The 14230-nt window shown below is 47.2% G+C and overlaps 7 protein-coding genes across 16 annotated transcripts; 5 read left to right on the top strand and 2 right to left on the bottom strand.

Annotated features, from left to right (window-relative positions):
* Nucleotides 1-568: 568 nt before the first annotated feature.
* Nucleotides 569-2630, top strand: FOXG_02892 (uncharacterized protein; the record flags this gene model as incomplete). Of its 2 annotated transcripts, XM_018380359.1 has the most annotated exons (5): nt 632-925; nt 977-1297; nt 1389-2008; nt 2055-2362; nt 2419-2630. In XM_018380359.1, the coding sequence occupies 5 exons, from the start codon at nt 632-634 to the stop codon at nt 2466-2468; spliced, it is 1593 nt and encodes a 530-aa protein (XP_018236614.1). In that variant the 3' UTR covers nt 2469-2630. The 2 variants fall into 2 exon arrangements, with proteins under 2 accessions (XP_018236615.1, XP_018236614.1); XM_018380360.1 differs by having other exon boundaries at nt 569-925; nt 2055-2630.
* A 654-nt stretch (nt 2631-3284) lies between these two features.
* On the top strand, nt 3285-3889 carry FOXG_02891 (uncharacterized protein; the record flags this gene model as incomplete). The annotated part of the gene is made up of 2 exons (XM_018380358.1): nt 3285-3575; nt 3626-3889. The coding sequence occupies 2 exons, from the start codon at nt 3285-3287 to the stop codon at nt 3887-3889; spliced, it is 555 nt and encodes a 184-aa protein (XP_018236613.1).
* A 13-nt stretch (nt 3890-3902) lies between these two features.
* Nucleotides 3903-5390, bottom strand: FOXG_02890 (uncharacterized protein). Its single transcript, XM_018380357.1, has 2 exons — nt 4310-5390; nt 3903-4260 (listed from the first exon to the last, which is right to left on the bottom strand). Exons 1-2 carry the CDS (start codon nt 5203-5205, stop codon nt 4095-4097), a joined length of 1062 nt encoding a protein of 353 aa, XP_018236612.1. The 5' UTR covers nt 5206-5390; the 3' UTR covers nt 3903-4094.
* Nucleotides 5391-5819: 429 nt separating this feature from the next.
* FOXG_02889 (uncharacterized protein) lies at nt 5820-8194 on the top strand. The gene is made up of 9 exons (XM_018380356.1): nt 5820-6097; nt 6151-6288; nt 6339-6346; nt 6396-6532; nt 6589-6635; nt 6716-6744; nt 6806-6839; nt 6890-6977; nt 7028-8194. The coding sequence occupies exons 1-9, from the start codon at nt 5876-5878 to the stop codon at nt 7870-7872; spliced, it is 1548 nt and encodes a 515-aa protein (XP_018236611.1). The 5' UTR covers nt 5820-5875; the 3' UTR covers nt 7873-8194.
* Nucleotides 8195-8556: 362 nt separating this feature from the next.
* Nucleotides 8557-9357, top strand: FOXG_02888 (uncharacterized protein). Its single transcript, XM_018380355.1, has 3 exons — nt 8557-8906; nt 8959-8969; nt 9013-9357. Exons 1-3 carry the CDS (start codon nt 8634-8636, stop codon nt 9116-9118), a joined length of 390 nt encoding a protein of 129 aa, XP_018236610.1. The 5' UTR covers nt 8557-8633; the 3' UTR covers nt 9119-9357.
* Nucleotides 9358-9468: 111 nt separating this feature from the next.
* Nucleotides 9469-12100, top strand: FOXG_18426 (uncharacterized protein). 9 transcript variants are annotated; one of them, XM_018398501.1, is made up of 5 exons: nt 9469-9764; nt 9855-9896; nt 10041-10345; nt 10439-11145; nt 11205-12099. In XM_018398501.1, exons 1-5 carry the CDS (start codon nt 9700-9702, stop codon nt 11928-11930), a joined length of 1845 nt encoding a protein of 614 aa, XP_018236603.1. In that variant the 5' UTR covers nt 9469-9699; the 3' UTR covers nt 11931-12099. The 9 variants fall into 9 exon arrangements, with proteins under 9 accessions (XP_018236603.1, XP_018236601.1, XP_018236608.1 ...); XM_018398499.1 differs by having other exon boundaries at nt 10041-11145; nt 11205-12100; XM_018398506.1 differs by having other exon boundaries at nt 9855-10345; nt 11205-12100.
* A 198-nt stretch (nt 12101-12298) lies between these two features.
* Nucleotides 12299-13879, bottom strand: FOXG_02885 (uncharacterized protein). Its single transcript, XM_018380354.1, has 6 exons — nt 13699-13879; nt 13437-13649; nt 13142-13347; nt 13004-13092; nt 12784-12942; nt 12299-12735 (listed from the first exon to the last, which is right to left on the bottom strand). Exons 1-6 carry the CDS (start codon nt 13720-13722, stop codon nt 12359-12361), a joined length of 1068 nt encoding a protein of 355 aa, XP_018236600.1. The 5' UTR covers nt 13723-13879; the 3' UTR covers nt 12299-12358.
* Between the last annotated feature and the right edge of the window lie 351 nt (nt 13880-14230).

The following is a 14230-nucleotide window of genomic DNA, read 5'->3' as shown; positions in this document are numbered from 1 at the left end:
CCTACCGGTATTTCACCAAGTCTCCCTTGCGAAGTTGGGGGCCATGCAACTTCGCTGAAATGTCTCGCGTGAGAAAGTGGTGTAACACCACTGAAACATTTTATTCGCTGCAAGGAGCCTCTTTCATCAGAGCTCTCGATAGTTGGCTATCGATATGCAGTCAGCCATATATCCATGATCCAATAGTTCAGCCGCATCAGCTCAGGATCCGAAGACCTTTTCCCGCAGTGTGCGTATCTTGCGTGGCTTCCTTGGGGGCTATGTTAATGCCCCTTTGGCCTCAGATTAAGCTTAGACTTGGGGAGGGTTTGAATGGTTCTAAAAATACTGCCATATCTGGCAGCTGCACACCATAAATTAATGAATTCTCTTTTTATAGTTGACCTTCTGAACTATCAATATTCGCTCAGCCGCAGAGCCTACCTTAGCTGACAAGCCATTCTGCAAGCCTATCACTCCTTCACAAAGACTTTCGGTATGAAGTAACACGAGCTGCCGATAAGCTGTACCACCAGCTCCCGTCGTGCTCCGCCACGTCAGCTATTCGCCATAAAGCTTACGAGTTCATAAACCACCCAATTCTGCCCTTATCTCGCTCCCCGTATGTCTCAGTTAATCTACAGTCCCTACCATGTCTCTCAACACTCCCGCTGCAGGGCAATCTGCCCCGGTGAACAACCCAGAGGCTGTTACGTATCGAGAGCGTGATGCGTTATACAACTACTCAACTGGTGTTGTTGATGTTCCACGGGGCTACAAGTATCGTCAGTATCGTATTTTCGGGTTCACGTTGCCTTGGTATGCGTCGCCGAAGATCCAATTGGGTATGGTTGCTTTTGTATGCTTCATGTGTCCTGGTATGTTTAATGCGCTTAATGGGATGGGCGGAGGGGGACTGAAGGATACGAAGCTTGTGAATGACATGGTGAGTAGCCATCACTGACTGGAAACATTGTTTACTAAGTAAAAATCGCAGAATACCGCCTTATACAGTACCTTTGCCGTCGTCGGCTTCTTTGGAGGCACTTTCGTCAACAGGCTCGGGGTAAAACTGACGCTAGCTTTTGGTGGTATTGGCTATGGCATCTACACCATTAGCATTCTGATCTATACGCACTACGAAAACGACGTCCGAGCTTTCAACATCGTTGCAGGCGTACTTCTTGGTGTATGCGCGGCAATGCTTTGGACCGCTCAAGGAACCATCATGATCTCGTACCCTCATGAACATCAAAAGGGTCATTACTTTGCTTGGTTCTGGGGAATCTTCAACATGGGAGCCGTCATCGGAAGCCTTGTATGTCATTTCCTAGCCTTATTTCCTCTCATCTTTCCCCTCTCTCAAGAAGTGGCATGCCATCTTCGATGGAAGCTAACAAACTTTGCAGATTCCCTTGGGTGGCAACATCAACACTGAAAACAATGAAGATGTTAGCGACGGCACATACATCGGGTTCATCGTCCTGATGTTCTTCGGAGCCGCATTAGCCCTCCTTCTCTGCAACGCAAATGATATCATTCGAAAGGACGGATCATATGTTATTCTGATGAAGAACCCGACTTGGCAAAGCGAGTTCTACGGCTTGTATGAGACTATTCGCTATGAACCTTTTGTCATATTCTTGTTTCCTATGTTTTTCTCATCCAACTGGTTCTATGTGTATCAACAAAATGTCGTCAACGGTGCATACTTCTCAACGAGGACCAAGGCGCTGAATAGCCTCTTGTACTGGCTGGCGCAGATTGCAGCCGCGGCGATATGGGGGTACCTTTTGGACTTGGAATATGTTCGTCGATCTGTACGAGCCAAGATTGCACTGGTTGTTCTCTTTGTTATGACCTTTGTTGTTTGGGGAGGCGGTTATGTTCATCAGAGAACATATACCCGGGAGATGTCAAAGGCTGAGGACTTTGACACGGATTGGAGGGACGACGGGTATGCTGGGCCCATGTTCCTTTATATCTTCTATGGATTTTATGATACAGCTTGGCAAGCTACTGTTTATTGGTAAGTCCACTATTGAAATTCTTCCGATGGCGACTAATAGGATAAGGTTCATGGGCGCTCTCTCAAACTCAGGTCGTCGTTGCGCAAACTACATCGGCTTCTATAAAGGCATTCAATCAGCCGGTGCAGCCATATCAAATAGCCTGGACGCAAGAAAAGTATCATTTCAAGCGCAATTCATCAGCAACTGGGTACTCTTAGCTGCGTCATTAATCATCGCATCTCCTGTTATTTTCCTCAAGATCAGAGATCATGTCGCCTTGGAGCAGGATCTTGAAGGGACAGATGAGACTATGGCAGATGTTGCACCGCACGTTGTTGTAAACTCGGGTCATGCTAGGGATAACTTTGAAAGTAAGGAACCTAGACGAAGAGGTCCTGCGTTTACTGCAGTCTAACTGTCATTTCAGTGGAACTCGATGAGTTTGATGTATCTACAAAACTATTACGTCGGTGGTGATACAGGAGCGGTACGTGATGGGGATATGATTGTTTGGGTACCCTTTTGAGATTTATTTCTTCAAGGTAGATGGCGGAAAGGCTGTTTAAGAAATGATGAGATGAAGACGAAATACGAAATCTAGTGCATTGGGCCACTTGGCGCTAATGTCTTGCTGCATAAGATGTATCTCGTTTCTACCGTCTAACGTCATCGTACTGGACGGCCACTCTCCCGACAGCCTCAAACACGAACCCATGCCCGCCACACTATACTTTTTGGTAACAGCATATCCCAAATCTTGTGTGACAAACAAATCTTGCCACAATCTGGATTCTGTCTCTTACGTCTCCTCTCATGCATCATGTCCCGCCAAGACCACCTTATCGTAACAAGCACTACATATTATTTCAAATACGAATAAATCCGCCCGAAGAAATTCGGCTCCCGAATCTTAATAATCTTATCTCACAAGTCATATTATGCAAAAGTCCGTTGCGGATCATGCCCAATGTGGCTTCTCTGCTTACGCCGCGTCTTCCTATTCGCTCTCGCTGTCTCGCTTTTCGCTGCGCGACAACTCACGAGATGATGATCTTTAGTGCTGATGATCCTGCAGAATTTGAAAAAGTTGTGGTATTTGGAAGAAGGTCTTCCGAAAGAAGAAGGCAGGTTCAGGGATATGGACAAGATTGTCGATGTTGAGGCCACGTTATGGGAAGTGCCAAGACTTGGAGGAGAGTTATATAATGCATGAAGAGAAGACGTCTCAAGCTTATTATCCCAACCATTTCGAGCCTTTACAAAGCTTTTTCAGTAATACTATTGTTATTCAAGATGAAAGTCTCAAGTTTCTTGTTGTCTCTCCTTCCTCTGACGGCGGCTGCAACGAGTATCCCACAACCTCGGGCAGTTTCTGCTCCTGAGCCAGCTACCTCCGCCGAATGCTGCCCCTTCACCTATAAGCCAACATGTACCAAGAATCTCGAACGTGTATTTCACATCAAACTCTTCTACAATCGAAAGGAAGGCATCACCCCTGAACAGTTCAACGCGTACTGGGCCAACAACCATACCAAGACTGCCGGAGACTTTCACTTGCGATTTGGGGTTTACAAGTACTCACAGGTGAGCAACCCAAAGCTTAAACTAGTTACATAAGCTAACTTGTTCCGTAGTACCACTCTACCCCTGAGCTTCGAGACCTTCTTCGCGTCCCTGGCGCAGCTCCCGTGCTCGAGTTCGATGGCGCTGCGGAGTTTTGGGTACCGACTATGGAGACCTTCCAGGCTATGGGATCCGACCCATTCTATAGAGATGTGATTACGCCTGACGAAAACAATTTCATTGATCATTCTTCTATGAGGATGATTGTTGGTTTTGATTATATCATGGTAGATAACCAGAACGCTGTCACGGAGCATGGTCGAACCTTTCAATAGACCATGGGTGAGAGACGATAATATTCATGGGATGGAGGCTAGATGAAGGACGGGATATCGGACTTGGTTAATACCCTGCTATAATAGACCGAATATGAAGACGCATATTTGGTACAGATAGACAAACATTGTCTAGTTCTATGTATATTCAGTATGATATCTTATTCACGCATATATCCTAAAAATTCACTTGACTCGGACCGCTCTACTCAAGCTTGATCTCAAACTTCCCAGAAGGCTCGGGCTTCGAGAGTGCCCACTTGATTCCATCCTCCATAACCTTGTCCCATCTCTTACTCTCAGCTAATTGATCTCCAAAGCGTCGGAAGCCGTGCGGCAGACCATTAAAAACATGGACATCCGTGGGAACTCTGTCAAACTCGTCAGATTGATTCTTGTATAGTGATACTCGAAACTTACCCTGCTTCAACAAGTTTCTGTCCATAAAAGAGAGCTTCATCTCTCAAAGGATCCAAGCCACAAATACCCAGCGTCGAAGGCGGCATGTTCTTGAGCTGCTCAACAGTCGCAAGGCCAATATTCAATCGAACATCCTTTGGATCCGGGTTCTGAACCTTCAACAGCCCAGTAAACTTGTCGAGCGCTGCCTTGTTGATCATCGGAGCTTCCGCGTTCTGAACATATGAAGACAAAGAAGGTTCCTTCATCTGCTCCATGATAGGTGCGTAGCAATCAGGGTGGACCAGAGCAGGAATCATCAAAACCTGACCAGCGAGCTTCGGTCGTGAAAGAGCATCGGGAGCGATGTTTTGTCGAAGCGTCAAGGAGGCTGCTAGTTGGGCACCAGCTGAGATTCCGCCAACTACGACTTGGCTAGGAACTCCGAGAAGTTCATCGATGTGGTCATGAACCCAGTGAAATGCGTCGACGGTGTCTTCCCATGCTGTGGGATAAGCATAGTCTGGAGCATGACGATAGTTCAGGTTGACGACTGTGACGTTTGTCATGACTGCGATACGAGTGCAGATAGCATCTTCGGAGGGAATGTTTCCAAAGACATACCCGCCGCCGTGGAGATGGATGTAGATAGGAAGACGAGCGCCTTCTTCGGCTGAAGCTGGTCTGTAGGTTCGAACCTCGAGAGGAAAGCCATCTCTTGAAGTGACTGTATAATCTTTCATGAGAATAGGGTAGTCTTTAAGCTTCTCCATCTCGCTCTGGGCAAGCTGTTCTCGGTACATGTTCGTAAGGCGCTGCATCTCCTTCAGGTCCAGATGGCCTGGAATGGGCGGCCTGCTATCCGTGACGGCGAGCCATTCTGCTGTTGCATGTCCGTATTGAGTAAAGTCAGCCATGATGATATGTGGTTGATGATCCCATATGATATAGGGTATTGAAACAACTTTTGCTAAAACCTCAAGCAAGATATTGGCAATTTTGAGTTTTTGAAGCTATCGTGGGAAATGCCGAGGAAGAAGTCGTCGCATGATGCCCACGGGTCCAAAGTTGTCGCCGAACCCCTCAACTTCGCCGAACTCGGTATAAGTGAGTGCCGAAGCATCCACATAAATCGGCGAGAAGTGCGAATCCTTATAAAATCATGACATTTCAAGATTATAATAATTTCTCACCATAAGTCAAGCTTTACCTCAATTCACAGATTTTCAAGAAGTTGAATGTCGTTGTAAATACGTGGCTTGGGCACTCGGCAGTGAGATTCATAACCAAGAAGTGCTCCTTTATTAAGCGCGCCAATCACGATAGCTTCACAAGACTCAACCAAAAATCAAGCGAACTACGTCACGATATTCATAGTTTACAAAAGGCCCGACAACGTCTCAACGTTACATAGAATCAGATTCGAGTGCAACTTTCCCCCGCATTTTAAGCCAATACCGAACAAGATCTGCATAGACTTCCGGGCCCGTCGGAGATGAGTATAAACTTTAAAGCTTCCTTGGTTGCCATAGATAAAATGAGATTGTCCTTTTTTTTCATCTTGATTTGGTCAAGAACAGTGCAACGATGAAATTCCTCAGCGCTGTGACTGGTGTGCTAGCTCTTTTGCAAGGTGCTGATGCAGCGACTTGGAAGGATTACAAGCCGCAGAGTCGCACGCCAAGTTCATGTCCTGATTATGTCGACTATTCGCAGAAACCGCACAAGCCGCTTTCTTCGGGCAAGTTGAAGCTGCCGTTTATGAGACCGAGTGAAGAATGCAGGACTTTCAAGAGCCCTGCCGTTGAGGTACGTTCACGATGGCCTTGAGATTGGATCGTGCATAGCTGACTTGATGATAGAAAGTCATTAGCGACATCAAGAAACGCGTCAAGAACCCCGATCTGGCGCGTCTCTTTGAGAACACCTTCCCATCGACGCTCGACACGACGGTCAAGTATTTCGATCCCAAGAAGAATCTAGCTTTCATTGTGACTGGTGTAAGTCTCTGTAGTTTTATCAAGAGAACGTTGGCTAATGAAATACATAGGACATCACGTACGCAAAAGTCTTCGTTTCACAGATATTCACTAACAAGGAATTGAAGTGCCCAATGGCTACGCGACACGGGCAACCAGTTTGCCCATTTGTATAAGCTACTTCCCCAGGATAAGAACTTGAAGGCCCTCGTCAAGGCTATCATCAACACCGAGGCGAGATACATCTCCGAATACCCTTATTGTGGTATGTGCCATTCTATTCGACCACTGAGTGACCGTGACGTAACTAAAGGTGTCAAGGTTCCTTCCAGCCTCCACCCGAGAGTGGTTTGAGCCCTTCGGTCAATGTATGAACCCCGAGGAGATGTTATATCACGGCTGATCTGGCAATACCTTGTGTATCAATTTCTGCTAACACGATTAATAGGACTACGCTACACTTGTAACCGTCAATCCGTGTGTTCTACCGAAAACCCCATGTTCTTCATATAGCCAGGCTAACACCAGTGGTTCTTAGACGAGTCGATAACCAAACAGTATTCGAGTGCAAGGTATGCCACCACCCTGACATGCTACCATACCGTTTTCTAACTACTTTCAGTACGAACTTGACTCTCTGGCTGGCTTCCTCAAGATCGTGCGATCATACTATGATAATACCAAAGATGCTTCTTTCATCAACGACAATTGTGAGCTGATGGACTCCTTATGTTCTTACATTTATACTAATAATCGACAGTCAAATCTGCGATGAAGCAGATCCTTCGAGTCATCGATGAGCAATCTCAAAGCACCTGGGCTGAAGACTGGTCCTACGTTAGCTACTACAACTGGACTGGCCAAGCAGGATCACTCTCACCGCCAGTACCCAACAGCGGAAACGGCGAGCCCAAGCTCGCTAATGGTCTTGTTGCGTGCAGTCACCGTCCCTCAGACGACTTGTCCGTCTTCAATTACATCACCTCGGACAACGCCATGATGTCAGTCGAGCTCGATAACGTTGCCGACGTATTGGATAAAGTTGGAGGTCAAAAGAGCCTTTCTGCAACGCTACGTGGTCACGCCAAGATCATTCGACAGGCAGTCTGGAACCATACTCTCACTTCGAATGGTATTTTCGCTTATGAGACTAATGGATACGGCGGTCAGTACATCATGGATGACGCCAACGTTCCGAGTCTTGTCTCCCTCCCGTACCTAGGCTTTCTCAAGCGTGACGATCCGACATACAAGAAAACCAAGTCTGCTCTGTTCTCGCGAGCAAATCCATACTACGCCGTTGGAAAGACATTCAGTGGAATTGGAGGACCGCACGCAAACGCTACTAATCCATGGCCTATGGCACATGTCTCAGCTATCTATGGAACAGATGATGAAGATGAGATTACTGAGCGACTTAACATGATTTTGGAGAATACTTCTGGTCTGGGACTGATTCATGAGAGTGTGAATATCTACAATTCTTCTGTCTTTACACGACCGTGGTTTGCTTGGGCGAATAGCTATTTTGCGGAGATGGTTCTGGATTTGGCGGAGAGAAAGCCTGGGTTGATCTTCAAGGATGACAAGCCGTATGTCGTATAGAGCGAATCGCCTAGAGATGTGATAGAAGACCCCTTTTGTAACCCGCAGAAACAGCGGTTCCTTAATAAATTACCTCTCATGGCCATCGTGCTGTCTCACTGCCAACCTAGGGAACCTAGACGATAGAAAAGAAGTCGAATGCCCTGATATCCGAGGTTTCCCTGCGGGTTTAAGCAAAATGAAAAGACTTTAAACAAGTCAGAACTTTCACCAGGGAATAATGAAGGTCCACAGGAAAAGTCAGACAGCATAACCAGTGCAGATAAATATTCAAGTATGAGTGAGGCTCAGCAGTGGCCATATGCATGATAACCCAACGCACAACATTACTAACAGCTTACACGGCCTATGATTGGGGTCCATTCGCAAGGATAACTGCTTTGTCAGAGTGGACCTATACCGATAGCGAATGGGATCAGTGAAAGAAAACCAATAGGGTGCGACTATCCACGAGGCGGCCGACCGAACGGCAACAGTGGCCAAAGAGATATCTCAGCTGGCATCGCTTAAGCTATTCTAGAGCAGTCGACGGAGACAAACGAAAATGCATCATTCTCAAAAAGGATGGTGCGGAAGAAACGCACCGTTGGATATGCACGCACGAGAAGCGAAAACTCGTATTGGTAAAAATCATATCAAGTTCCTTCACCGACCTGCCATATGTCCTCAACTATAAAACCATCTGAATATGCTATCATCTCACAACAACTCAAGCTTCTCGAGACTTAACTCCAAACCAAAATCCCACCGACTCCTACAAAATGCAGCTCATCAACCTCTACGCCCTCACTGTCTTCGCCACCTCGGCCCTGGCAGCAGACTGCTTCGGCAACGGTAACAAGGATGTCGGAAAGTTCATCACAGCTTATTGGGATGCTCGCGAGCGAATGTGCAGTAACTCCGGTTGTACTTACCAGGAGGCTTGCACTACCTCCGGATCTTATACTGTCAAAGGCCTTGGTGTAGACACTATCTTGAATGTTGAGATCAAGCGCAAGAACACTGGTGGCAAGAAAGGATTCAAGGACTGCTGGGTATGTATTCCAGCTTTGACTGCTGAGCTATGCTAATCAATATTGTGACCAGGACGCTACTGAGTATGTAACACGATATTACATTTGACCTGTCTAATTCTTCTAGGGACATCATCAACCAGTGCCCCAAGGGTGGCTCGAAGCAATTGAGCGGGTCGTGGGAGGCAAATGGTCAGCTGTATCAGGTCAACGGATATTTCTCGTTCAACTGAGAGTCGACCAGCATGACTCTCATCGTGAAGCAGCTTGGGGGAGGTGCAACATAGGAGAAGTTGATCAATTTTGAAGTAAAACTTTGCAAAGAGTGTTGTCGCAATGGATGAAGGTTGCAGCCAAGGCTTCATTCTGATAAACACCCTATCGGAGATGATTGAATTATATACCCCAGGTGAAACCCTCCGAGAAACTCTATTATTTAAGCTTGACATTCTTGAATCTATTTTTAGTCGCATTCTTCCTTGTACATAGGTCGCTTATCAACGGAGTTTTGTTATGCCTACACGGGGGAATAATAAGCGCAAAGCCAAGACAGACGGCGCGCACGGCCCCTGCAGTAGGTATCGATAAGAGAGTTCAGGTCCGCAAATTGCTCTTTTCATCTTCATGTCGGTCCCTGTTTGTTTGTTGCATATCGCAATCTGGCTTCCGTTGCCTTTCCCCTCACCAGTACCAAAAGACTCATCTTAGCATTCTCACTCACGAGTGGTATGACTATGCCCGACTGATCAAGTCAAATTCCGTATGAGCGAACCGACTCAAGTTTGCCTGAGTACCTCTAGACAGATCATATGCGATGATCAGGCCATCTTCGTCTGGCGGTTCTCCCTTTACGGCTCGTCATGCATGCGAGATTTGCAGGCAAGTCAAGTCAATCCAAGCCGTCTGCGGATCGATATGCACTGTGTGCCGTTTCCGACTGCTGAACTGACGACTCAATTCGACGAGCAGAGAGCGAAAAGTCCGGTGTGACAGGGCTTTGCCAAAATGCAGGTTTGTTCCGTCCATCCCATCCCATACCATACGAGACCAAGCCAGTTCAGTCTGGCAGCGTATCTCGTCCACTGGAACATAGGTGAACGCACGTACGTGGCTATCGACATGTGGAGCTGACGCTTTGGCCTATGTCCTGCAAAGACGATGCGAGCGGCTCAATCAACCTTGCGGGTACAGCCCAATTTCTCAGCGTCGTACTCGCGATGAACAGCTGCAGGAGCTCCAGGAGCGATTGGCCAAGACTGAAGCTCAGCTCGCTCTTGAGACCCCGCGACCAAGGACAGGTTCCATGACCTCACATTTACAGCCACCTTCCACCACTACTGCGCCCGTCTTGCCATCACGTTGGCCTGATGCCCTTGGCTCTATTACACCAGACACAAACACCCAGTACCATCTCGCGACTACGGCACCATCACGTGTCTCTAGTGTACCCGGATCTGCAGGTCCGTCAACTGGCCGTAACCCCATGGAGCTAGACAGCCACCGAAACATGGGCACGGCCATCGATCTGCCGACTAACAGCTCACCCATGCTAGATATTGATCTGTTCAATCCAGGGGCCGACTCCAACATGGCTTTCGACTGGTGCAATCAGCTTACAGCCCTGGAACCACTGGATAACATACTCCTCACTCGCCTATCGCCTCGATCTTTGGCTCATAGCGGCACCGAAGAGGAAATCTCGCACGCAGAACTAAATGCACTGCACAAGTACTACTTTGAATCTATTTACTTCTCCTTTCCCTTCCTGAACCAAGATCGATTCGCGGCAGAATCAATGGGAGGCGGTCTTGCTATAAGCGCCCTCATTTACGCAGTTGCACTCGCTGGATGCGCTCACTCATCCACTTCCCAGAACAAAGAGTCTGCTTGCTATATATTAGCAAGGAACTATGCAGAAAAGTGCGAAAGAGATGGCCAGTTGAACGAACTTAATTTGTTACAGGCCCTACTCTTTATCGGGAGATATGAGGCTATGGCTGGGAAGCTCGAGAGGAGCTGGATGACACTGGGGCGTGCTGTCATGCTATCCAGGCTGCTTGAACTGCCCTACATGGATAAACGAAATGAAGGCGATGGATTTCAAGACTCTCAAAGACATGATGGCTCTGGCCTGAGCCTGCCTGAAACGACTGATCAGGTTCTTCTAGAGGAACGAAGAAGGACTTTCTGGGCTTTGTACATATTGCTCAGTTACGTCAAAACACGTACCGGATGGCAATGCATGCTGGGCGATATAAAGGTAAGATAACCCTCGTCAACTTTCTCAGAGCGCTTTGACGCTAAGCTCAAACCATCCAGAAGTTTCACATCAACCTCCCATCACCCGGTTTACTGAGATCCGATCTAGTCCCGCTCAAGATGCCCTATCTCTCAGATATAGGCCTCGAGCTTAGCACCGAGATCTCATCCTATGCAGGGTGCGTCCTCATGGTAGAGCTAGCCCTATGCTGTTTTGACCACGGACAAAAGCGGACTTCGAAGAGCTTCTGGGATGGCTACTGCGATCTTGTGAAGAAGACAGACGTGCTTTTCGGAATGCTGAAACGACACCTCAACGCTACATCTATCCGCGAGGACCCCGTTGCCTTCAGCCTGTATCTAAACCTCCGCGCAACTGAGATCTTTTCCCATGAATCAGCTATTGCCCGGAGCGAAGAGCAAGGTCTGCCACCGCTCATGACGGCTGAGAGTCAACGTCGTGCTACGGCAGCTGCTTTTCAGATATCAACTGCAGTGCGCCTGAACCTCCCCTCACCGTGGAAGGCCGACAGCGACATCATTATGCTACAAGCCATATTTATCGCGTGGCCGCTGACCATGGCTCTGAAGGCCTTCCATCGCGAGCTGGTGCATGGCGGTAGTCACGACAGTATTAACGGCGTTGTTGCATCTTCGAGGTTACTGTTTGCCGCTCTGGGCCACATTGAGGAGTCGGGCGGACATTGGCATCGAAGTGTTGCACAGGTTGAGAGGAAGCTTCAGGAATGGGAAGAGAAGAATAGTTTTAACTCGCTTACGTTATGATGAACGAAGTTCTGGTCTCGGTTGATTTCTGGTTTGGGGCGCATTAATACTTTTATAGGGCTATTATACTTAAGCCTCGTCCGTTAAACTTAGACTTTATCGCATTGCATATAACAGTTTTATGTTTCGTCTCTGGAAACCAAAGATTACTGCCAAGAGTCGAACTGGGTCATCTTGCTTAACTACGATGTATGAGTAATTACGACAGTCTAGGCGGAAAATTGAGGAACCATGTCAATAATATTTCGGACAAATGGTTTTAAACTCCTTTGACAGCGCCCCGAATAGTAGTAGTTAGTGCCCAAGGCTGAACTGGATGCGGTGTTGTTACTGATGGTGTTGCGGAAAGAATTGAGGAAAAGGCTTGTTGTCTAAGTTCGTAAGTGTATTACCTCTATAGTTTTATCTTTCTATCACACAGCTTGCACTCAAACTTTTACACTATACTCTGGCTGCCCAGGTATGCTGTTAACGTTACTCTCCCTCGAGACTATAACATGTTCTGTGAGTGTTATCCCATTTATGTTGTTCAGTTCCGTCTCACTGCCAGCTGAACCTTCCAGATCCATGGGCTCGGCATGCCTTTGATGGCTCTTTCCCGTCCCCTGCCAGTAGACTACCGATCCTCCAGTAAAACCTCCGAGTTTCCGGGAACGATTTAATGGTATTGCTGGGACACCCGATCGGTCTTCACTCATCAGTAATGTTGTAGATTTCAGGTTGGTGAGCTTTCGAAGAAGAGGTCGGACCGCCGTGAGAGCAACGACTGTGACAGAGATGCAAATCTCGGCAGTTGCCCAAATGTCTAAGAGTATGTTAGATATAAGATTGAGGTGAGGTTGAGATGACTGACATATAGATATGGCATTATCAACATAGACCATGGTTACAAATCTACCAACGCTGACGGCGATTGTAATGACACCAAGTCCGAAAACAACAGCTAGTCCAATCTTCTTACGCGTTGAAGTCATCTTGAGGGTTGCCAGTAGTGGGATCGGATATGCAACATCTAATTTGGGGTCAGGAATAGGAGCTTAAAGCCCAGCTAGGCCACGAAACTTGAGACTTACTCAGCACCTCGGATGTAAAGTTCATAGACCACAGAAGCCGCATAAGAGTCATGGATGTGAAGGATGTACATTCCTGCTCTCCTTTTGCCCTAAATATCCCGTTAGAGGTATCCCAGAGTTTTCCAAATTATGACTGACCAGTTGATCGAAGGATCAGGCCCGCACCAGAACCAATCACAGAAGAAAGTAATGACTGCGAAAGAGGTAGTGAGACTAGCTAGACAATAGAGCGCAATGCGCATTTTTGGCTGTGAAATCGGCACGAGGTTGAAATAGAATGCGATGATGCTGAATTTCGGAAAGTATATGCCTGTGTCGAAGAAATGATTTGTTGCGAATCGGATCTGAGCAAGAGGATGGGATCAGTATATATGATAGCTAGTACACTGAAGAGCGAAGAAATGTCACGAATATAGTTGCATTTTATGCTTACCTTTCTAATAGCCACATTATCTATTGTGAAATCATCCATTGCATCCATGGAGTAGGTAATGGTGTCACAGATCAGCAAACCCTGGCAAGACAACAAGCCAAGAATGAGCCAGTAGTCGGCTGAAAACAATCGTGCTTTTCTCATGACCAGGCGGACATAAATGCGACAGGCGACTGTGATGTACGCGATGGTCATGAAGGACCACTCAAAGCCCTGAAAGATCAGCATTCTACTATCATAAAACCGGGATGCCAACACGTACCATAACAGCCCTGCTGGATATCATATTGGCGATATCCCGTAGAAGGGAACCTGCGATGAGAAAAGGAAATATCCAGAAAACACAGTCAAATCACATTTCGCACACTTGAGAAAACAGGAACAGCTTTCCGACAAGCCAGCGAGGGGCACACAGTGAGCGCTTATTATACAGACCATTATCAGAGCCTGACATCTGGTACAAGACTAAGCTAGCACCTCAGGGCGCACGCCACCGTAAGCAAGAATAAAGTTACCCGGCCCAAATCATGGAATGCCCAAACCGCATTCGAGCGAATATTCCCCACTATAACCGCGGAAGAAGATCACGCCAAGCAACGAGTGTCAAAGCGTAGACACCATCAAAGACAATGGCTTTCTTCCTCGACGACTTGTGCACTATTGATTGTAGATAGCAAGCATGTTTTGGCTGGTGACAGGGAACGAGACACGGAGGATTGGACCATATCAAGTGCCGATATTGAATATCTATCAATGATGCATCTACGGGCGAAATTCAGGCAGCGGTAAAGTCA

This window comes from Fusarium oxysporum, chromosome 8 (assembly GCF_000149955.1).
Source record: "Fusarium oxysporum f. sp. lycopersici 4287 chromosome 8, whole genome shotgun sequence".
NCBI lineage: Eukaryota > Fungi > Ascomycota > Sordariomycetes > Hypocreales > Nectriaceae > Fusarium > Fusarium oxysporum.
Note: the sequence above shows the minus strand (reverse complement) of the source record. Positions and strands in the feature narration are given on the sequence as shown.